This window comes from Ascaphus truei, chromosome 2 (genome assembly GCF_040206685.1).
Source record: "Ascaphus truei isolate aAscTru1 chromosome 2, aAscTru1.hap1, whole genome shotgun sequence".
Classification (NCBI taxonomy): Eukaryota; Metazoa; Chordata; class Amphibia; order Anura; family Ascaphidae; genus Ascaphus; species Ascaphus truei.
Window position 1 is genome coordinate 402,922,732 of NC_134484.1, and position 22,959 is coordinate 402,945,690.

The following is a 22,959-nucleotide window of genomic DNA, read 5'->3' on the forward strand; positions in this document are numbered from 1 at the left end:
GTAGTAACCTGCCGAAGAGTCAAAACCCTAACTGGTACCCCGCCAACCTTGATCACTCACATTACTATCAGCAGTGTCAGTCCCTAATTACTATGCCTTGCTGCCCTTCTCTGTCTCCAGCCTATGTCCCTAGGCTAGGGCCTACTTCGTCTTACTAGTAGCAGACACCCTAATTGGAGCGCCAATTTCGGGACAGGATTTTTATGTAAACATAATTAACGGAAATGGGTTAGAATCCAGCTGGACTGACAGCTCCCGGGCCCACCCCAGTCCAGCGTCTGTCCCTTGCATCCTGCTTTTTCTCTCAACAGAGACAATTTAAGCTCCTCTCTCTGCTGTGCTCCCTAGACAGCTTGTCTAGCAAATTGTATGTTTTCATGTTGGCATGCTTCTGACTACAGCCCCCATCAAAAACTTTTAACCCTTCTTTGCTGAGGTAACTGTTCTCCACTACTCACTACATGTCTCTCAGAGGTAGCGCAGAGGGAACGGACACTGCCCCCCTTTTGAAAAGATGTTTCCTCCTATGCAACAAATTGCATGCGATAATCATTATGCTACTTTGGAGCATGCCTCTGCCTAGAAGCTGTGGGGGAGAAGGGTGGTCTAGAGAGCACTTTCTGGCTCTCAGTATTAACAGGGTCACATGTACATAGGCGACTTCCCTTTTGTGATATTTGTTCCTCGCCCAAAATGTGTTCTCAGGCCCATCATCACTATGTATTAATTTGGTGGAGATTGGTGGTGGTGGTGGGGGGGGGGGGGGCTTCAGCTCTTTACAAGAGACAGTGAATCAGTTCACATTTGTTCCCTACCTGACTGTGTCACTATTCTTAGTCCTCAGCCTGTGTTACATTATTAAGCAATGGATTAATATATGATTTCAGTCCGTTATGCTCCACCAGGATTTGCTTTCCTCCCAATTCCAATACAGTAATTCACGAGACACAGTAGAACATCAGGCTATCTGTAGAATTTCATATGGCCCTTTAAATTGAATTGTAACTTCAAGCATACTTTCCCTGGTGAAATCCCATACCCAAATTTGTGCAGTTGGTTTAAGATCATAATAACCTTTTTGGCCCTTCATGGCTTTAGGTTGGCAATGTTTTTCCATATTCCTTGTGTTATTCAAATAATCTACCACCTGAGCTGCATAGTTAGAGGGGTCAGAAAACTGTTCATCCAGATCCCCCCAGTTTCAAGATCTATGGGTAAGCACATTTGCCTGCCAAACATCGCCATCTAAGGAGAATACCAAGTGGAGGATTGGAAAATGCTGTGGTACACCATCATTATATAGGGGAGGATAGTACTGTATCTCATTCTTCCTGATTATCATTTACCAGGGAGGCTAAGAAGTTCAGGATCAATCACCAGAAAATCCAATTGGTGTGAATAGGGATTATCTTGGGTCTACTGGTTTCCTAACAGTTGACCCACTCTCTTAAAGCTGCAGTTCAGTCAATATCCTGCATGTGTGTTTTTTTTTAATAAATCAGTTCTGTAGTAAGAAAAAATACTTTTAGCATTTTCTGTTTTAAAAAAACAACTTTGAAAGACCAATTTTCTTGTATTCTATTTTAACAGCCATTTGCTAAGGCACTGCCCCTTCATGTCCTGTCACAAGCCCTGGCACACCCCTTTGTCAGCCCTGTCCTTTCTCTAGCACATGTCAGTGCAGGAGTGCTCATGAATATTCATGAGCTTCCACTGAGAGAAAGAAGCAGAAGAAAAACAGATCCCTTCACTAATGATGTCACCAAATTTCACCGATCAATACATGGAGAACGAATTGACTGGCAGCTATACAGTTCTTTAGGTAATTAGAGATTGCCCACATGAAACTATTGAAGTAAAAAAATAAATTAAAAAAAAATAAATTAAAAAAAAAGACTGAACTGCAGCTTTAAATACCCATGACTGAAAGTTCCTTACCATGTCTCACCATGGGGCTTTAATCAGGTAGGGGATATGCTTCAGCCCTTTTAGGGAAATAATTGACCAGCTCCAGGATATATTTTCCCTCTTTAGGGATTACTGACAGGGACTCTAATATATCCAGCACCACTCCCTGCACTTGTCACCTAGTTATTTCAAGCACAGCACCAGGGGGAGGGCAATGATAATGGGCCTGTACTGTTCAAGTGACCTTTTCCACCCTTAGATGTCCACTATTATGTAGCTTTTTTAAATAACAGATACAGCTTTCCTGAGACCAGCAATCTGGAATCACCTCTAATCAATGTTTGAAACTGTAGCCCTTGCTGGAGAAATAGGTCTGGCTAGACCACATGAACTCTCTTGCTGTGGATGTCAATGTGCTTGATCCGGAAAGGCGACTTAACCTTTTTCCTTCCACAGCACCAAAGTGAAAATATTGTGGATAGCCTCTTGCACCTCCTTAACTCTTTTACCAACCTAGCTGTAGAAATCTGCATTCCTTGGTTAGTTTCTCTGGAAGTGGTCATGGACGTTTGCATTAACCGTGGTGCTTTTTCTTCCAGACCCTTCTAACTTGGCTGCATTGATAGCATGTCCCATTCTGATGAATCCCCCCAACTCCATGTTTGATATTATAGTAGAATATGGCAAGTTGTTTTATCCACCTCGCTAGTTGCCCTTTGGGCTGGTGAAAATGATTAAGCCAAATCAATTAACTATGGTCAATTCTTATTACAAATATCTTAGCAGAAGAAAATGTTGAATATATGCCATACATTTTATGGCATCCAGCAGCTCCTTCTTGGTAGTGGCAACTGCTGTTCTGCCTTTCTCCTTGTTTTACTTGTTTAAGGGATCACCCTCTCTTTTCCCTCTTCCACTTCTGATAGTCCTGACCGAAACCCTACAGTACATCACTTGCATTACTGTTGAGAATAAAGAGCAGCTGAGGATCTGAATAAACGAATGTAGCACCAGGGCCGAAAAAAGGCCTCTTTAACTCATGTAAGACATTCTGGCATTGGCCAGTCCAGACATACACGTTTTAAGACTTGCTGTCTCCGGAACCGCAGCTTTTTGCTTTTCCATCTGCCGCTCTTATACCATCACATTTGTATTGCACTGTGTTAAGTTGCCTCTATGTTTGTATTGCACAGTACTCGATACGTGATTAGTGTTGTTTCAAAACGAAAGAAAACAATTACAATAGTATTGCATCATATTATGTATTTCACCAAGTTGATCAAGGTGGTGCTGTACAGTATGACCTCCTTCTCCACCAAAGAAAATAATTTGTCCTGTGTCAATGATAGATTCTGCTGGCAGAATAATTTGTATAGAAGAATGCTGAACTCATGAGCTGCTATATACAGTAATCTATGATTCATTTCAATAAACAAGAGCAGGCTGTTTCCAGATATACCTCCAGTATGTCCAGTTTTGAAATAGTAACATAGCAAAGCTGTAGAAACCCATTTCCATTTACAGTGATACTGAAACTGACCTCAAGTAACCTGCAGTTCTCCAGTTTTGCTATAAACTATTGCTCCTCCAAACTAGAATAAGCTGTTTTTTTGTCATATCATATGATGCATACTGTACTGTACGTGCATTTTAATGACAGAGCATGTTTTCTTTTAACAGGATAATTCTTTGTACTCTTAAAGGGATGGTCCCTCCTAGGGCTGAACTGAGATAAGGGAGCGGCTCTTTTAACAGGTTAAATATAGCAAATTAACACCTTTAAAAACACACATGCAAAAAAAAAAAAAAAAAAACACCAGCCAAGTATTACCATTTTAAACATTGAAAAAAAAAACATTAGGACCGATTTATAGTTGGCTAATAACAGTGACGTCGTAGAGTAAATGCCGGTTTGCGACACATAACAATAAGACTCCAGTTTAGAGTCTGCCAAAAATAGGCTCAAAGGCCATTTTACGTGGAGGTTGTTATAGCGATTCAACAGGTGAAGCAGACAAGTTTCGGAACAAAGCTCTATCCCGGATCTCATCCTACCTCTCCCATCGTACTTTCAGTGTCTCTTCTGCTATCACCTCCTCCTCCTCTATTGATCTCTCTGTGGGGGTACCCCAAGGCTCTGTCCTGGGACCTCTTCTCTTTTCTCTGTACACACTCTCTAGGTGACCTAATAACATCTTTTGAGTTTAATTATCACCTCTATGCTGACGACACACAAATATACTTTTCAACATCCGACCTTACACCTGCTGTACAAACCAAAGTTTCTGAATATCTCTCTGCTATATCATCCTGGATGGCCCTCCGCCGCCTTAAACTCAACATGGCTAAAACAGAGCTCCTCATACTTCCTCCCAAACCTGGCCTTACTACCTCCTTCCACATTACTGTTGGAACTACGATCATTCACCCAGTAGCCCAAACACGCTGCCTAGGGGTCACACTCGACTCCTCTCTCACATTCGCCCCTCACATTCAAAACATTTCTAAAACCTGTCGCTTTTTCCTCCGCAATATAACTAAGATACGCCCTTTCCTCTGTTGCTCGACTGCTAAAACTCTGACTCAGGCCCTCATTCTCTCCCGTCTTGATTACTGTAACCTCCTGCTGTCCGGCCTTCCTGCCTCTCACCTGTCTCCCCTACAATCTATCCTAAACGCTGCTGCCAGAATCACTCTACTCTTTCCGAGATCTGTCTCAGCATCTCCCCTCATGAAATCCCTCTCCTGGCTTCCGATCAAATCCCGCATCTCACACTCCATTCTTCTACTCACTTTTAAAGCTTTACACTCTTCTGCCCCTCCTTACATCTCAGCCCTAATTTCTCGCTATGCGCCATCCCGACTCTTGCGTTCTGCTCAAGGATGTCTTCTTTCTACCCCCTTTGTATATAAAGCCCTCTCCCGCCTTAAACCTTTTTCACTGACTGCCCCACACCTCTGGAATGCCCTTCCCCTCAGTACCCGACTAGCACCCTCTCTATCCACCTTTAAGACCCAACTTAAGACACACTTGCTTAAAGAAGCATATGAATAGCACTGTGGATATTCTGAACACATGATACATAAAGCTTGGCTCCCTGCAGACGCACTTAGCAGAACTCTCTCTTACTGTCTCTGTACATTCTCCCTACCTACCAATTAGACTGTAAGCTCCTCGGGGCAGGGACTCCTCTTCCTTAATGTCTAAAGCACTTATTCCCATGATCTGTTATTTATATTATCTGTTATTTATTTGATTACCACGTGTATTACTGCTGTGAAGCGCTATGTACATTAATGGCGCTATATAAATAAAGACATACAATACAATACAATCCCTCATGTGTTGAAATGAGCATACCATGGGCATACTGTAGACACGTTAAAAAGCGCTTGTCTTACTGTATGTTAGTCTCCAAGAACTGCTGTTCTTACTTTAAGACCCCTTCTTAGTTATGTTCTTGTGGGGACCGGACACTAATCAGGCAGCAATGTAACAACTGAGCATCTGCCATATACATTTTCTAGAGCCATGGCATCTGTAGCTGCCCTATTGATGCTCAGATACAAACTGGCAATGCTTGGTATTCCTGAGAATAAACCAGGACCTCTGAGAAGAAGGGAAATAATGTAGAGAGGGCAAGAGCTAATGTATTGACATGCTTGATCAGGAGGTACACCAAAGGTACCGTCTAACACCTCACATTATTATGGACATTTCGGAGCTTATACAGACTGATCTGGAGCTCAAAATACACATTAGAACAGCTATCCCTTCAATGACCAAGCTACCGGTAGTATTGCATTTTTTGTGCTACAGGATTTTTTCAGGGGAAAGTATAGTACAGTAGCTGTTTCTGCAAGCATTTCACAACCTGCTTTTTCCCACGTTTTGAAGCAGGTATTGGGGGCGTGGCTCACTAGAATTAAAAGATTAATCAAATTACTATAGGATGAACAGGCTATTGCTGACCCTAAACAACAAATGTTCCAGTTTGCTCGCTTTCCACATGTCCTGGGAGCTGTTGACTGCACCCACGTAGCACTAATGCCTCCACAGAGTACATAGTATATACAGAAACTGGAAACACTTTCATTCAATAACTGTCCAGCCCATTTGTGGTGGTCACTTATCATCACCAATCTGGTTGCTAAATACCCTGGATGCACCCGTGAATGCTGTATGAATGTTCAAATTGCGCATAGCTAATTTAAGACCTGATATTTAACATCAGCTGGTAACGACTCTGCTCCGCCTAACTCTAAATTGTCACTGAATTCCCGAAATAGCGATGGCACAGTACTAAAATGTTATCACGCCCATTATGTTTTAGGCTGATGTCTAAACTGTAAACCAAGCCTTTTGTCTACTGAACTACAGGTAAATTGTTCTTTTTGCTTTTTTTTACTGTAATTATAATGCCATCATGATTACATCTTTCTTTAGAAGATATGTTCAGTGATAAATTGTTTTGACATGGCACTATACATGGGATTGTCCCGTTTAAGAGGCTTCTCCTATAATAATTAATAGAAACATTACAATATTTTGTTAATATGTCACCCGCTTTAATTTTTATTCTACAGTATGAACAGACACATCTATTTGCGCGATATACAGTACTATATCCTGACTCTACTGCGCACGCACACGTTACTTAAGATGGCGGCCCCTGCCGCTGGGTACTCTCCGATCGCCCTGCAGCCTTCCCTACCCACCACGGAGGTGAGCGGGGAGCTGTGCTACATAAGTTTGAAGCAGGGGGTCTCCCGAGCTGAAATTAATGTGGGTCACCTCCAGAGACCCATGGCTTCAATCCGGTGTGGTAAAAGTAAAATGTTATCTTTCATATGCACATCGCAAATCTGATCTCGCCATATGCGAGTTTGAGCCGCGATGTGCATGTAGCACAGCTTCCCCCACCCTATGGGAGATATGGGAGGCTACTGTGTGTGTGGTGCGTTACGTGTGGCTCACAGGAGGCCTTAACTTCTGCTGCTGGGAGCCTGGGGTGTGCCTGATCTGTCTTGTGACAATGCCACAACCTGTGCAGGATCCTACTATGTTGGATAACTCGTCAAAGGACCCAATGCAATAACACTCACAATGATATAGATAGCAATTTACTGCATGCATATGAAAAGGGAACAACAATATAACAACAATATAACACTTACACCAAATAGGCCACGCATGGCCGTAACCCCACAGTGTCCTCCATCACAATGTCCACACTCGGATGGGATATCCCCCCAAAGTACGGAGGTGCCCCTGGGCACGCAACCACCCTGGTGTTCACAAGAGTCAACCCACCCAATGTGTGCGACAGCGCTGCCCACAATCTGTGTTAAAGTTGGTGCACTGGTAGGTGTAGGTGTGATACCTGCCGGGTACTCCAGCACCCGGTAGCGCCAACTGAAGATAAAAGGGGCCATCCGGTCCCACGCTGTCGTCGAAAGCGATGAGTCTGCCTCCACATGGGGTGGTGTCCAGCTGGAGGGTCCCACCATGAAGAGCATCTCTTATCTGTGGGGTGATCTGGTCCCAGACCACCAGATTGCCAGTTCGCTACCACGTCCTGGCTGTGACCCTCACGCTTGTACTACAGGGCAGTGTCCCTATCTACTGGGATTGTCCATGCAGCAGCCACAAGCTCAAAGAGGGAGTCGGGACCTAGCTGGGGCCTAAGGGGTTTCTGGCCTAGCGCAGGGGTCACAGACACCCTGCACACACACCCTACCCTCTTCTTGTCCCATCTCAGACTGGGGGGCTCCTCAGCCCACCAAATGTAACAATGGCAGTACTCTGTGAATCCTGCAGCCCAATTGGCTGTATCTCCCCATATGACTAGCAGTCCCTGGGGCTGCTGGGGATTGTAGTTCCCCAGCTTCACTCTGTATGTAATCGCCCCGCACACGCTAAACACTGCGCATGCACAAGTCTCCCAATATGGCATCGCCCTTCCCGGCGTCCCGCCGAAGAGTGCCAACCACCCGCAACGCACCTGCACTTCACGGGGATGCACACAGCCCGCCGACGGCACCCGCGCACCCCCTACCCCCATGAAGCACAGCCCGCACTCGCTGCCAGCCACAGCTGCAAGATAAGGGGCTTACAGGGTACCAGAGGGACCCAGGCTATATGCATATCAAAGCTACCTGAATAGCAGTTGCTGGCAAAAAATGGGCATGTCTGAGCGAGAGTGCTAATGATCAGTAAGAAGCCTCTGCCAAATGATTTTGCCATGTTATCGAAGCTCTGAATAGCTGCACATGCAATATCGCTTGAAAAGTGCATTTACCAGTTGATAAGTCACTTATCAAAGTTTACTGAATAGGCCCCTAGGAGTAAGAAGGAGTCCTCAGACTCGGCACAGCGATGCATATGCTATTTACTGTACTTCTTAGTTTGCACTTCTCCTTTAATCATTAGTCTGTAGCAAGAGTCTCCTCTTCCCTCTCCCCTTTTTTGCTTTGCATCGCTGTAGGGAATCTGAGGACTCCTTCTTCCTATCTACTGTAGCTGCAGTGTGTCCATACAATACAATTGATACACATTGTTAATATTGATAGAGATGTTTTCCACCCTATGGTGGTTATTTAGGTATCCCGTTTTTATTCTTATTGATTCTTTATATATGTATATACATATATAAGGTATCACCTAATACTGAAGAACTCATTTATTCTGCACTATATATATATGTATATATAGATTAATCTAAATTGTCTAAATTAATCCTACCACTAATGAACACTGCTTTTGCCCTCATATGTCATATGCTATAACTTGTTTGCCATTCACTAATATCATGTAGTGGCAACAGCAAGGTGTAGGAGTAAGTATAAATGGTCTTCATAGACTCACCATTGACAGTAACTGCAATCTTTTGAGTAGCTGAAACGGTAGTGCTGCCTCGGATATTGACTTTCACAATATAGTTGCCCTCATCATGTAAATGTAATGAATTGATCAGCAATGATGCATTTGGAGGATTCAGAGAAAACTTATGTTGGAATTCCAGATCTGGAACCACTGATTCATTAATGGAAGTTAGCAAATATCTTGCCACAGTCTGAGACCTTTCAAGCAACCATATGATTTGGATGCCAGATGCAGAAGTGTTATAATTGTAGTGAACTGGAAGAATAAGTGGTTGTCCTTCAATGCCATGGATGGTTGTTGACGGAGTTGTAAGTGTCAATGTCGAACAAGTGCCTGTTTCAAAGAGATAGCATATAAACAGAGAACATGTTAATAATGTACAAAATAAGTTAATTATATTGATCAACAATACTGTTGAAATATTTTTTTTGCAAATGTTATTTATTATAAACATTATTTTTAATATGACAATCATTGTCCACCAAAAATATACATCACATGCTTATATTAAAGATACGCATCTGTCTTGCACATAATTATATCCACACATACTGTATATATATTTTTTGAATTTTCTACTAGGCAGAATTTTAAACATATTATCATTTAAATCCTAAGCTTTTTCTCAAGTTTGCCTTATCTGTCTCGGATGACTCCGCAGATAGAGAATCAATTTTCACATCTCAAATCAATTTGTGTGGAGTTTTAAGTGGAACCTGTTTAATTTCCTCCGTCCAAGGAAAATGTTGTGCACACATTTCCTCTTCCTTTTTGTAACCCTCATTTTTTGTGTGTGGAGAATGCCTCGCGGTACGCTTTACAAATAAGCCCTGGCCACTGTTGGATTGCTGCTACATTCCTTTCTAGGTATAAAGCACCAGGTAACTTCAATTATAGGCTAAAGCAGTCAAATTCCGGGCATTATTGAAATTCCTGACCTCTGATTGGTTAAAATTCCGGGCATTATCCAATCAGTAATGCCCGGAAATTTAGCTGCTTGCAAAGTGTTGATTTCAATGTGATTATTTTCAGCCAATCAGCTTTCAGAAGAGCTGAGACAGGGCAGGGAATTGGTCTAAAAGTAGGAACAGCTCTGAGACAGGGCAGGGGATTGGTTAAAAAGTATCAGCCATGGGTTGACTCCTCCCCCTTGCTCTGTGAACTGAGAAGATTCATCGTCAAACCACAGCACAGGCCAAGCCAAGTGTGCCGCGAGCTCTCCCATCTGCTAACACCACCGCCCGCCTTCAAAGCCATGTATCGCGTTGTCAGCGCTCCCGGCTGCAAACGTGGGCTTGGGAGGGAGACAATCAGTCAATTTTTTTCTTCAACAACTTTATACACAACATCTGTGTTCTTAATATATTGGTTGGGCTAGTTGTCATTTGTCTCATCCCCTTTGATGAGTCTTCCTTGCATGCATCACTGTGGGTAGTGCTGGCCCATCTCTGGCAAAGGAAGGGGTTAATAATAAAGTGTGTGTGTGGGGGGGGGGGGGTGTCTGTGAGTGTCTGAGTGTGTGTGTGTGTCTGTGTGTGAGTGTCTGTGTGTGTGAGTGTGTGTGTGTGTGTTAGTGTGTGTGTGTGTGTGTCTGTGTGTGAGTGTGTCTGAGTGTGTGTATGTGAGTGTCTGAGGGTGTGTGTGTGTGTCTGTGTGTGAGTGTATGTGAGTGTGTGTGTGTGTGTGTGTGTGTGTGTGTGTGTGTGTGTGTGTGTGTGTGTGTGTGTGTGTGTGTGTGTGTGTGTGTGTGTGTGTGTGTGTGTGTGTCTGAGAGAGAGAGTGTGTCTGGGAGAGAGAGAGAGTGTGTCTGGGAGAGACAGTGTGTGAGAGAGAGTGTCTGGGAGAGAGAGACTGTTTCTGGGAGAGAGAGAGACTGTGTCTGGGAGAGAGAGAGAGTGTGTCTGGGAGAGAGAGTGTGTCTGGGAGAGAGAGAGTGTCTGGGAGAGAGAGAGTGTGTCTGGGAGAGAGAGAGAGTGTGTCTGGGAGAGAGAGAGTGTGTCTGGGAGAGGGAGAGAGTGAGAGAGAGGGAGAGAGTCAGAGAGGGAGTCAGTCAGAAAGAGTCAGAGAGAGAGAGTCAGTCAGAGAGAGAGAGAGTCAGTCAGAGAGAGTCAGTCAGGGAGAGTGTCAGTCAGTCAGAGAGAGAGAGAGAGAGAGAGAGAGAGAGTCAGTCAGAGAGAGAGTCAGTCAGTCAGAGAGAGAGAGAGTCAGTCACAGAGAGAGAGAGAGAGAGAGAGAGTCAGTCAGAGAGAGAGAGTCAGTCAAAGAGAGAGAGTCAGTCAGAGAGAGAGAGTCAGTCAGAGAGAGAGAGAGTCAGTCAGAGAGAGAGAGAAAGTCAGAGAGAGAGAGAGAGAGAGTCAGTGAGAGAGTCAGTCAGAGAGAGAGAGTCAGTCAGGGAGAGTGTCAGTCAGAGAGAGAGTCAGTCAGAGAGAGAGAGAGTCAGTCAGAGAGAGAGTGTCAGTCAGAGAGAGAGAGAGTCAGTCACAGAGAGAGAGTCAGTCAGAAAGTGAGAGAGTCAGTCAGAGAGAGAGAGAGAGTCAGTCAGAGAGAGAGTCAGTCACAGAGAGAGAGAGAGAGTCAGTTAGAGAGAGAGAGAGTCAGTCAGAGAGAGAGAGCGCTAGTCAGAGAGAGAGAGAGAGTCAGTCAGAGAGAGAGTCAGAGAGTGAGTCAGAGAGAGAGAGAGTCAGTCAGAGAGAGAATCAGCCAGAGACAGATAGTCAGTCATAGAAAGAGAGAGTCAGTCAGAGAGAGAGAGATAGAGAGAGTGTCAGTCACAGAGAGAGAGAGAGTCAGTTAGAGAGAGAGAGAGAGAGTCAGTCAGAGAGAGAGAGAGAGTCAGTCAGAGAGAGAGAGTGAGAGAGAGTCAGTCAGAGAAAGAGAGTCAGACATAGAGAGAGAGTCAGTCAGAGAGAGAGAGTCAGTCAGAGAGAGAGAGAGTCAGCCAGAGAGTCAGTCAGCCAGAGAGTCAGTCAGAGAGAGAGAGTCAGTCAGAGAGAGAGAGAGAGTCAGTCAGAGAAAGAGAGTCAGTCAGAGAAAGAGAGAGTCAGTCAGAGAGAGAGAGAAAGAGTGTCAGTCAGAGAGAGAGAGAGTTTCAGTCAGAGAGAGAGAGAGAGTCAGTCAGAGAGAGAGAGAGAGTGAGAGTCAGTCAGAGAAAGAGAGTCAGACATAGAGAGAGAGTCAGTCAGAGAGAGAGAGAGTCAGCCAGAGAGTCAGTCAGAGAGAGAGTCAGTCAGAGAGAGTCAGTCAGAGAGAGTCAGTCAGAGAGAGAGTCAGTCAGAGAGAGTCAGTCAGCCAGAGAGAGAGAGAGAGAGTCAGTCAGAGAGAGAGAGTCAGTCAGAGAGAGAGAGTCAGTCAGGCGAGAGAGAGTCAGTCAGAGAGAGAGAGTCAGTCAGGGAGAGAGTGAGAGTCAGTCAGAGAGAGAGTCAGTCAGAGAAAGAGAGTCAGTCAGAGAGAGAGAGAGAGAGTCAGTCAGAGAAAGAGAGTCAGTCAGAGAAAGAGAGAGTCAGTCAGAGAGAGAGAGAGAGAGTGTCAGTCAGAGAGAGAGAGAGAGAGAGAGAGAGTCGGTCAGAGAGAGAGAGAGAGAGTGAGAGAGAGTCAGTCAGAGAAAGAGAGAGTGAGAGAGAGTCAGTCAGAGAAAGAGAGTCAGACATAGAGAGAGAGTCAGTCAGAGAGAGAGAGTCAGTCAGAGAGAGAGAGAGTCAGCCAGAGAGTCAGTCAGAGAGAGAGTCAGTCAGAGAGAGTCAGTCAGAGAGAGTCAGTCAGAGAGAGTCAGTCAGAGAGAGAGTCAGTCAGAGAGTCAGTCAGAGAGAGTCAGTGAGCTAGAGAGAGAGAGTCAGTCAGAGAGAGAGAGTCAGTCAGAGAGAGAGAGAGTCAGTCAGGAGAGAGAGTCAGTCAGAGAGAGAGAGTCAGTCAGAAAAAGAGAGAGTCAGTCAGAGAGAGAGAGAGAGAGAGAGTGTCAATCAGAGAGAGAGAGAGAGAGAGAGAGAGAGAGAGAGTCAGTCAGAGAGAGAGAGTCAGTCAGAGAGAGAGAGTGAGAGAGAGTCAGTCAGAGAAAGAGAGTCAGACATAGAGAGAGAGTCAGTCAGAGAGAGAGAGTCAGTCAGAGAGAGACAGTCAGAGAGAGAGTCAGTCAGAGAGAGAGTCAGTCAGAGAGAGTCAGTCAGAGAGAGTCAGTCAGAGAGAGAGAGTCAGTCAGAGAGAGTCAGTCAGAGAGAGTCAGTCAGCCAGAGAGAGAGAGAGAGTCAGTCAGAGAGAGAGTGAGAGTCAGTCAGAGAGAGAGTCAGTCAGAGAGAGAGAGTCAGTCAGTCAGAGAGAGAGAGAGAGAGTCAGTCCGTCAGAGAGAGTCAGTCAGTCAGAGAGAGTCAGTCAGTCAGAGTGTCAGTCAGAGAGAGAGAGAGTCAGTCATTGAGAGAGAGAGTCAGAGAGAGAGAGAGTCAGTCAGAGAGAGATAGAGAGTCAGTCGGAGAGAGAGAGTGTCAGAGAGAGAGAGTCAGTCAGTCAGAGAGGGAGGGAGTCAGTCAGAGAGAGGCAGGGAGTCAGTCAGAGAGAGAGGGAGTCAGAGAGAGGGCGAGAGTTGGAGAGGGAGAGAGAGTTGGAGAGGGAGAGAGAGAGTCAGAGATGCTAAGTGTAAGGAAAAAAACATTAATTTTATCGTTTTTTTTTAATACTGTACTTTTCGAAATAAACCTAAGTTTCTATGAAAATGTAAGTTTTTATTTTTTTGCGGCCCACATAAACTTAAACCTTGTTTATTTGGCCCGTGTTAGCCTTTGAGTTTCACATGCTTGGTGTAGAGGTTCTGTGTTGTGTGCAGAGGTGTTGTGTGTAGAGGATCTGTGTTGTGTGTAGAGGTGCTGTGTTGTGTTGTGTGTAGAGGTGCTGTGTTGTGTGTGTGTTGAGCTCCAGTGTGTGTGTGTGTGTGTGTGTGTGTGTGTGTGTGTGTGTGTGTGTGTGTGTGGCTGTGTGTGAGGAGGTGCTGTGTTGTGTGTGTGTAGCAGCAGTTTATGTGTGTGTGTAGATCTGCTGTGTTTTGTGTTGAGCTGCTGTGTTGTGTGTGTGTGTATGTGTGTGTGTGTGTGTGTGTGTACAGAGGGGGCGGCAGTGTGTGGATATAGATATCTGCAGTGTAAGAGTATATAGAGGTGGATTCATGTATTTACCATTTTATTTTAATTAAAAAATCTATATAACTATAGAAAAGTGTCTATTATTTATGAAAAAAGTCTACATTTAGCCTATAATAGTAATAATCCCCTCAGAACAGGACATTACTGGCCAATAATGCCCTGGCTGGAAGAGTTGAAGGCCCGAGGCGAAGCCCTGTTCTTCGGGGATTATTACTTAAATAACACCTACATGTATTGTATTATAATCAGCAACTGAAATGAATATTGACATTCAACAATATTGTTTGGACCACGCTTTTGTTCTTTCTTCCCCCCATCCTTTCTTTTGACACCTTAATTAAGATTGTACACCTTTACAAAGCTTTGGCAATGTTGTCTGTGTTTATCATGTCAAGTCTATTTCTCTTTTATTGTTACTTTAAAGCATTTGTTAAACTCTCACAAAATACAACAATTAAAAGTATATATCCCTAAAGGATTACTGCTCAAAAGAGCGTACACATTATGGTAAAAGGGGAACGGCAAAGATTAAGCAGCAAAAGTGTTTTGTTTAAACCTTAAAACTACTCATTGAATCATGAAATGGTGAGCAGGAACACATGGCCGTTACTGTTTATGTAAGAGTGTCTGCAGCAAATGTTCAGGGCATTTTTATAATTGCGGCTAAAAATGACTCCTTGTACTACTGTATGCTGTATTTCAGGGGTGAGCAAACTTTTTATGCCGAGCCCCCCTTTATATCCATGAAATTTCTCGGGCCCCCCCTGCCTGATGTAATCTAAATCACAAGAAAAAAAAACCCTTTTATTAAACGGTATACAATGTAAATACAATGTCTAAGGCCGCGCGTATAGTGCCCGCGACGGAGACGCATGACGTTGTATTTCGTTTGTGGCGGCGCGGGCGACCAGGCCATTGATTGGTTCAGGGGCTTTCACATGAGGCGACAGCCCTTGAAAAATCAAATATTGCCGGCTTCAAAAAATCGTGTCGCCCCGTTGCTCTTACTATAAGCGCACGCGGCAGCGACAATGCATTTGTTTTCGGGAGACGTCGCGTCGCCGGCACTATAAACGCAGTCTAAATACTTACATACTTCAACAGCTCGCTCTTGCAAAATTAGGCTGCGTCCACGCTGCCGCTGAGAGTGGTGACATCACCAACTCTCCAAGCATGAGCGCAGCGTGTCCTGCATAATTTTGCAAACACGAGCGGGAAGTGTTTACACTTTTTTTTAATTATTTCTGTACATTCATAGTATGATTGATATAGTGGCAGCCGACCCTCTCACTTGCAGAGGATCGCAGCGAAGCAGGTTGCTAGCGGAGGAGAGCAGGAACACAGCGCTATTGCAGGGCAGACACCGAAGGAGGGAGATTTGACATCACAGCGCTCGCGCATGCTCCTCCCCCGTACCTCTGAATCACGTGGCCGCTACCTGCACTATCCTGTACGGCTGCCCGCGCACATCTTCGGCTGCCCACCCGCGCACATCTTTTTGGCCGCCCGCGCACATCTTTTTCGCCTGCGCACCCAGGTTTTGCCGCACGCGTCCCGCCTAAATAATCTTGCAACCGGGGCGCCCCCCCCCCCAGTTTGTGCACCGCTGCATTTAATCACAACACACACACACAAACACAGACAACACACATACTCAATCACCACACACACACACACTCAACCCCCCCCCCCACACACACACTCAACCCCACACACTCAACCCCACCCCCCCCACACACACACACTCACCCCCCCCCACACACACACTCAACCACACACACACAACCACACGCACGCTCAACCCTACAAACGCAACCCCCACACGCACAACCACACACACACACTCACCCCCCCACCACATACACACACACACAAACACACAACCACACACACACTCAACCACACACACACTCACTCAACCACACACACACACACACACTCACTTAACCACACACACTCACTCACTCAACCACACACACACTCAACCACACCTGGTGGGTGGGGGGAGGGAGTAACTAAGCCTGCTCAGGTCCCCCCATGTGCTGCTGAAAACGGGCGGTAACAGACAGGAGGAGGAGGGCTTGTCTGTGTGCAGGGAAGGCCCTGCAGCAAGGCCCTGCCCCCTCTGCAAGGGCAGAGCAGGGAAGCAGTCTCAGCACGGAGCTTCTGGCCCCGCCCCCTCTTCAAGTCAGAGCAGGGAAGCAATCTCAGCACGGAGCTTCTGGCCGCCCGTGCACAGCTCTGCCCGCCCCCATGTTTCCCCGCACGCAGCCCGCGCCCCCCCTACATAATCTTGCGCCCCCCCCAAGGGGGCGCGCCCCACAGTTTGCGCACCGTTGCAGTATTTCCCTGAAAAATAACTAATCTGGAAGCAATATTTATTGCTACATGTTACCTCAGCTCCCATGCATTTCCAAAACTAAACAAGATAATTTGAGGATACAATTCTTGTAGCACAAAGATCTCTTTTTGCTATCCTGTTTCAACTCTGCCCTCTCGCAAGCTAAACAAGCCTACTTTTCTACTCTAATCAACATGCACAAGTCTAACCCACGCCGACTGTTCTCTGTCTTTGATACTCTACTCAAACCACCCTCAGCTGCCTCTCCTTCCTCCATCTCACCTCAGGACTTTGCTGACTATTTTAAGGAAACGGTGGAATCCATACGTCAGAACATCCCCTCTGTTTCTTCCTCCCATCCTACACCTCTTCCTAACTCTCCTCCTGCCTTCCTTGACTCTTTTTCCACTGTCTCAGAGGAGGATGTGTCTCTGTTGATCGCCTCTTCTCCCTCTACCACTTGCCCTCTTGACCCCATTCCCTCCCATCTCCTAAAACCTCTTGCTCCTACTATAATCCCTACGCTCACAAACATTTTTAACTCCTCCCTCTGCTCTGGAACCTTTCCATCCTCCTTCAAACATGCAACAGTCATACCATTACTCAAGAACAGCAAGCTTGATCCTACCTGTCTTTCTAACTATCGACCTGTCTCCCTCCTGCCTTTTGCCTCTAAACTCCTTGAACGTCTTGTATTCTCTCGCTTGCTCCATTTTCTCAACACCTATTCTCTCCTAGACCCTCTACAATCTGGCTCACTCCACGGAAACAGCCCTCACTAAAATAACTGACGACCTCCATGCTGCCAAAGACAGAGGTCATTACACTCTGCTCCTATTACTTGACCTCTCTGCAGCATTTGACACCGTGGACCACCCTCTTCTCCTTCACATTCTCCATACTCTTGGTATTCGGAACAAAGCTCTATCCTGGATCTCATCCTACCTCTCCCATCGTACTTTCAGTGTCTCTTCTGCTAACACCTCCTCCTCCTCTATTGATCTCTCTGTGGGGGTACCCCAGGGCTCTGTCCTGGGACCTCTTCTCTTTTCTCTGTACACACTCTCTCTAGGTGACCTAATAACATCTTTTGGGTTTAAATATCACCTCTATGCTGACGACACACAAATATACTTTTCAACACCCGACCTTACACCTGCTGTACAAACCAAAGTTTCTGAATGTCTCTCTGCTATATCATCCTGGATGGCCCTCCGCCGCCTTAAACTCAACATGGCTAAAACAGAGCTCCTCATACTTCCTCCCAAACCTGGCCCTACTACCTCCTTCCACATTACTGTTGGAACTACGATCATTTACCCAGTAGCCCAAGCACGCTGCTTAGGGGTCACACGACTCCTCTCTCACATTCTCCTCTCACATTCAAAACATTTCTAAAATTTGTCGCTTTTTCCTCCGCAATATAACAAAGATACGTCCTTTCCTCTGTTGCTCGACTGCTAAAACTCTGACTCAGGCCCTCATTCTCTCCCGTCTTGATTACTGTAACCTCCTGCTGTCCGGTCTTCCTGCCTCTCACCTGTCTCCCCTACAATCTATCCTAAACGCTGCTGCCAGAGTCACTCTACTCTTTCTGAGATGTGTCTCAGCATCTCCCCTCATGAAATCCCTCTCCTGGCTTCCGATCAAATCCCGCATCTCACACTCCATTCTTCTACTCACTTTTAAAGCTTTACACTCTTCTGCCCCTCCTTACATCTCAGCCCTAATTTCTCGTTATGCACCATCCAGACTCTTGCGTTCTTCTCAAGGATGTCTTCTTTCTACCCCCTTTGTATCTAAAGCCCTCTCCCGCCTTAAACCTTTTTCACTGACTGCCCCACACCTCTGGAATGCCCTTCCCCTCAGTACCCGACTAGCACCCTCTCTATCCACCTTTAAGACCCACCTTAAGACACACTTGCTTAAAGAAGCATATTAATTGCCCTGTGGATATTCTGAACACATGATACATAAAGCTTGGCCCCCTGCAGACGCACTTACCAGAACTCCCTCCTACTGTCTCTGTACGTTCTACCTACCTACCAATTAGACTGTAAGCTCCTCGGGGCAGGGACTCCTCTTCCTTAATGTTACTTTTATGTCTAAAGCACTTATTCCCATGATCTGTTATTTATATTATCTGTTATTTATTTGATTACCACATGTATTACTACTGTGAAGCGCTATGTACATTAATGGCGCTATATAAATAAAGACATACAATACATACAATACAATACAATATGAATTGAGTATAGCACAGATACAGTACTTACAGGTAGTTAGGTACTTTTAAATACTTGTATATGTCAATTCCAAAACAAAGACAACAATAATGCTAACCTCTGGCCATGACACCTTTTATTTGACCAATAGGAAATGTCAACATACAGTAACTTGGCCATTGAAGGTACATGTATTTCTTACTCCTCAGCTCACGTGTTAACACATCATCTATATGGTTTTAAAGGATCATGCGATATTGATAGTAGTGCTGATAAATAAATGATGATAACAAGCTATATATATATATGTACAACAAGAGACAGGGATGCCCAATGCTACATCCCATTGACAATGGGATGTAGCATTGGGCACACCTGTCTCTTGTTGTATACAATTGCACGCTCAGTAGCACTCTTGTTGACATAGATATATATTACTGATGTGGCGGGTGTGGGAGTTTGAGCTAGCTGGGAATGTGTGTTAATATATATACAGTATGTGTGTGTGTCAAAAGGAGTGCTAGTGGGCGTGGCTAAATGTATATAACGAAAAACAAACAAAGATGCCCACAGCTACTTCCAGTGTGACAAAAATACACAGTGCAATACCTACTGTATATATTCTCTTGAAAAAGGGTCATTTAGTTTAACCCTTTGGCCAAAGCATCTTAAGCATGCTGCCACTTCAAGGCATTACCGTTAGCAGGCTATGCACTGTGTATTTTTGTCACATTGGAAGTAGCTTTGGGCATCTTTATTTGTTTTTTGTTGTAAATAAATGATATAACAACTTGACCATTTACTGCAAATTGCAAGTACTGTAGTAATGTTTGTAACAGGCAAAGATTTGAGAAAGTTATACTCTCATCCTGTACTGTACTACTGTATTTAGGTACCCAAAATTAAACGTCTCCTGATGCATAGCTGCATTCTTGGTGGTTTTGAGAGACAATTTGTCTAGTGGCAAGAATAGCAATATCATCTGAAAGGAAACTTGCTCCAGCCTTCTTGATAAAAGGCAAATTAATGCTGAAAATATAATTATTTTATAATAGGGATCTCCTGAAAGAATGTTACGTGCAGTCATCCATTGGGGAGATATTTGAGGTTCACAATAGGGAAATAAAAGATATTTGTCCACAGTGAACATCTGCTTTAAATATTGTTTCTCTTTAAACATTGAATAGCCACAGTATACTGTATGTTTTCTCCTACACTTAACATGTTACAGTAATTAGGGATATATTTACTAGCCATTGCTGACAACTTCCAGCCCCGGAAAAAAACTCACAGCCGTTCAAGTGGATGGGCAGTAAGGCGTGTAACAGGGTTGGAAGGTGTCCTATGGCATAGCACAGCTTATTAAACATACTCTTATATGTATTCTGCATTATAATATACTCTATATTACACAGGTAGTTATCATTTTAAATATAAAAGATCTGAAACGTGTCTACAGAAAAGAAAACCCGACATAATGTCGTTCAAAGTACATGTAATCACCAAAAAGAGGAAGCAGTGAATCGTGGGAGTGAGATAAGGAAATATGAATAGCAGAAGTTACAGATCACGGCAAAATTACTGAGGCAGCCATCCGAATGTCCTACAGTATTTCCCAATTCAGTTATGTTTCTGTGATGCTTCCTGCACAGTTAACCCTTTTGCTACCAGAGGCAGCAAAATGGTTAATCTCGCCAGCATTGGAAGAACCTGCGATGCTCTGCAGCACTCCCAGCACTGGAAGGACCTGCAATGCTCTGCAGCACTCCCAGCACTGGAAGGACCTGCAATGCTCTGCAGCACTCCCAGCACTGGAAGGACCTGCAATGCTCTGCAGCACTCCCAGCACTGGAATGACCTGCAATGCTCTGCAGCACTCCCAGCACTGGAAGGACCTGCAATGCTCTGCAGCACTCCCAGCACTGGAAGGACATGCAATGCTCTGCAGCACTCCCAGCACTGGAAGGACATGCAATGTTCTGCATCACCTCCAGCGCTGAAAGGACCTGCAATGTTCTGCATCACCCCCAGCGCTGAAAGGATCTGCAATGTTCTGCATCACCCCCAGCGCTGAAAGGATCTGCAATGTTCTGCAGCACTCCCAGCACTGAAAGGATCTGCAATGCTCTGCATCACCCCCAGCGCTGAAAGGATCTGCAATGTTCTGCAGCACTCCCAGCACTGAAAGGATCTGCAATGCTCTGCAGCACTCCCAGCGCTGAAAGGATCTGCAATGCTCTGCAGCACTCCCAGCACTCCCAGCACTGGAAGGACCTGCAATGCTCTGCATCACCCCCAGCGCTGAAAGGATCTGCAATGTTATGCATCACCTCCAGCGCTGAAAGGATCTGCAATGTTCTGCAGCACTCCCAGCACTGAAAGGATCTGCAATGCTCTGCAGCACTCCCAGCACTGAAAGGATCTGCAATGCTCTGCCGCACTCCCAGCACTCCTAGCACTGGAAGGACCTGCAATGTTCTGCAGCACTCCCAGCACTGGAAGGACCTGCAATGTTCTGCAGAACTTCCTGTGCTGGAAGGACCTGTGATGCTCTGCAGCACTCCGAGCACTGGAAGGACCTGCAATTCTCTGCAGCACTCCGAGCACTGGAAGGACCTGCAATGCTCTGCAGCACTCCCAGCACTGGAAGGACCTGCAATGCTCTGCAGCACTCCCAGCGCTGGAAGGACCTGCAATGCTCTGCAGCACTCCGAGCACTGGAAGGACCTGCAATGCTCTGCAGCACTCCGAGCACTGGAAGGACCTGCAATGCTCTGCAGCACTCCAAGCACTGGAAGGACCTGCAATGCTCTGCAGCACTCCCAGCGCTGGAATGGATCATCAAAACCATACCCCCTTTTCTGCCGGAACAGCTTAAAACACCTTGTTCTGAGTGGCATTGTGACGGCCTCTCCAGCATCAAGAAGGTTAAACTTAATTATTATAAAGCTTCTTATTTTGGTATCTTAAAATGATTACAAGAATATATCCAAAGATCATTAAAACATCCTTTTTCTGTAAATAATTGAAGCAGCAAGCTTGCAACATGTGTAAAAACATTCATTTTATTTGACTAAAAATGGGTCTCTTGCAATGTAAAACCCCTCTTCTGTAAATTCGGATCGAAATTATCCCATCAAGGTAATACCAAAACACAGCCAGTGTTGACAGGCAACAGTAGCTGCAGGTTTTAGGTTAAATAAAAAACCTTTGTGTTATGTTATGAGTTTCATGGACAAGCAGGGGTGGGATCAGGAATGCAGTAACAGACAATTCTATTTATCATAAATAGAGGGTTATGCTCAAAAGTGCATTATTGCCAATTGGACACATTGTATTAAAGTTAATCAATCATTGCATACTCCATAGCACCAATGCAACTACAGAAATAAACCGAATGTTGGTTCAAATGTGAATAGTCTTGGTAAAGTATTCAATATCACTTTGTAATCACGTTGCATTTTTTGTACCCAGGTATACAGATATTTCTGTACCTGCTGCCTGCTTTCTCCTAGTTCTTGGATCAATACAGCTAATACCCTGTACCATTTTAATTCATGTAGAATAAAGAAAAATATTGAACATTGAAGGAGTGGTTCAGTAAGTAAAGGTACTGACTGAAAACTACGACACAGAGTTTGGGAGACGGGTTCAGATCCCAGTGTCAGCTCCTTGTGACCTTGCGCGAGTCACTTTATCTCCCTACATATATATGTATGTGTGTATGTGCATATACAGTATATATATATATTTATATATATTTTTTATATATATATATATATATATATATATATAAATTGAGAATGATTGAAAAAAGTTTAAAAGCAAAATAGTTGAATGTAATTGTAGTTAACTATAATACTTAATAGTTAAATGTGAAAAGTTAAAAGAAAGTTGAACATATGAGAGATATGCATGAATTACAGCTGATGAAACATTTAAAAGCAAGGGACTTTCTGTTTAAAAATTCATAAGGCCTTTTTTTAAGAGTGGGATTAGACTTCGGAAGAGTCTGACAAATGCTATAAATACTGTATGTACAAATGAAAAATACAATTGTAATTTACATGTCTTTTAATGTACCACTGCAGTGCTCATTAAATTATTACAATTTCCAGTGAGGGCTTAGTGAGATACTGTATTTAAATGTTCAGATCTAATTAGTTTATAGCAAAACATTAGCCTTTACTACTGGGTATGTCAAATATAGAACATTCGTCATTATACAATTTGTGTTTATACAGTAAGAGTATATTTTACATATGTATATACTACTACATAATAAGTAAAGTATACAGCATCCCTAGAATATCTACGTATCTGAAATGACCTAATGATACAATTACTGATGAAATACCTACATTGCTATGGCCTTACAAGGTTTATCAGTTTAAATAGATATAAGCACTCTGCTGTAATCCTATTATACTGTTGGGTAATATGTGAATGATCAATATTATAGAAACATTACCT

The 22,959-nt window shown here is 44.4% G+C and overlaps 1 protein-coding gene across 3 annotated transcripts in view; it reads right to left on the bottom strand.

The window, feature by feature from the left end:
- HEPACAM2 (HEPACAM family member 2) overlaps positions 1–22,959 on the bottom strand; it is a 73,715-nt gene that overhangs the window by 50,411 nt on the left and 345 nt on the right. For all 3 annotated transcript variants that reach the window (XM_075587344.1, XM_075587343.1, XM_075587342.1), the window contains exon 2: positions 8,777–9,127. In XM_075587344.1, coding sequence (XP_075443459.1) covers positions 8,777–9,127 — 351 coding nt within the window. The remainder of the gene's footprint in view (positions 1–8,776; positions 9,128–22,959) is intronic.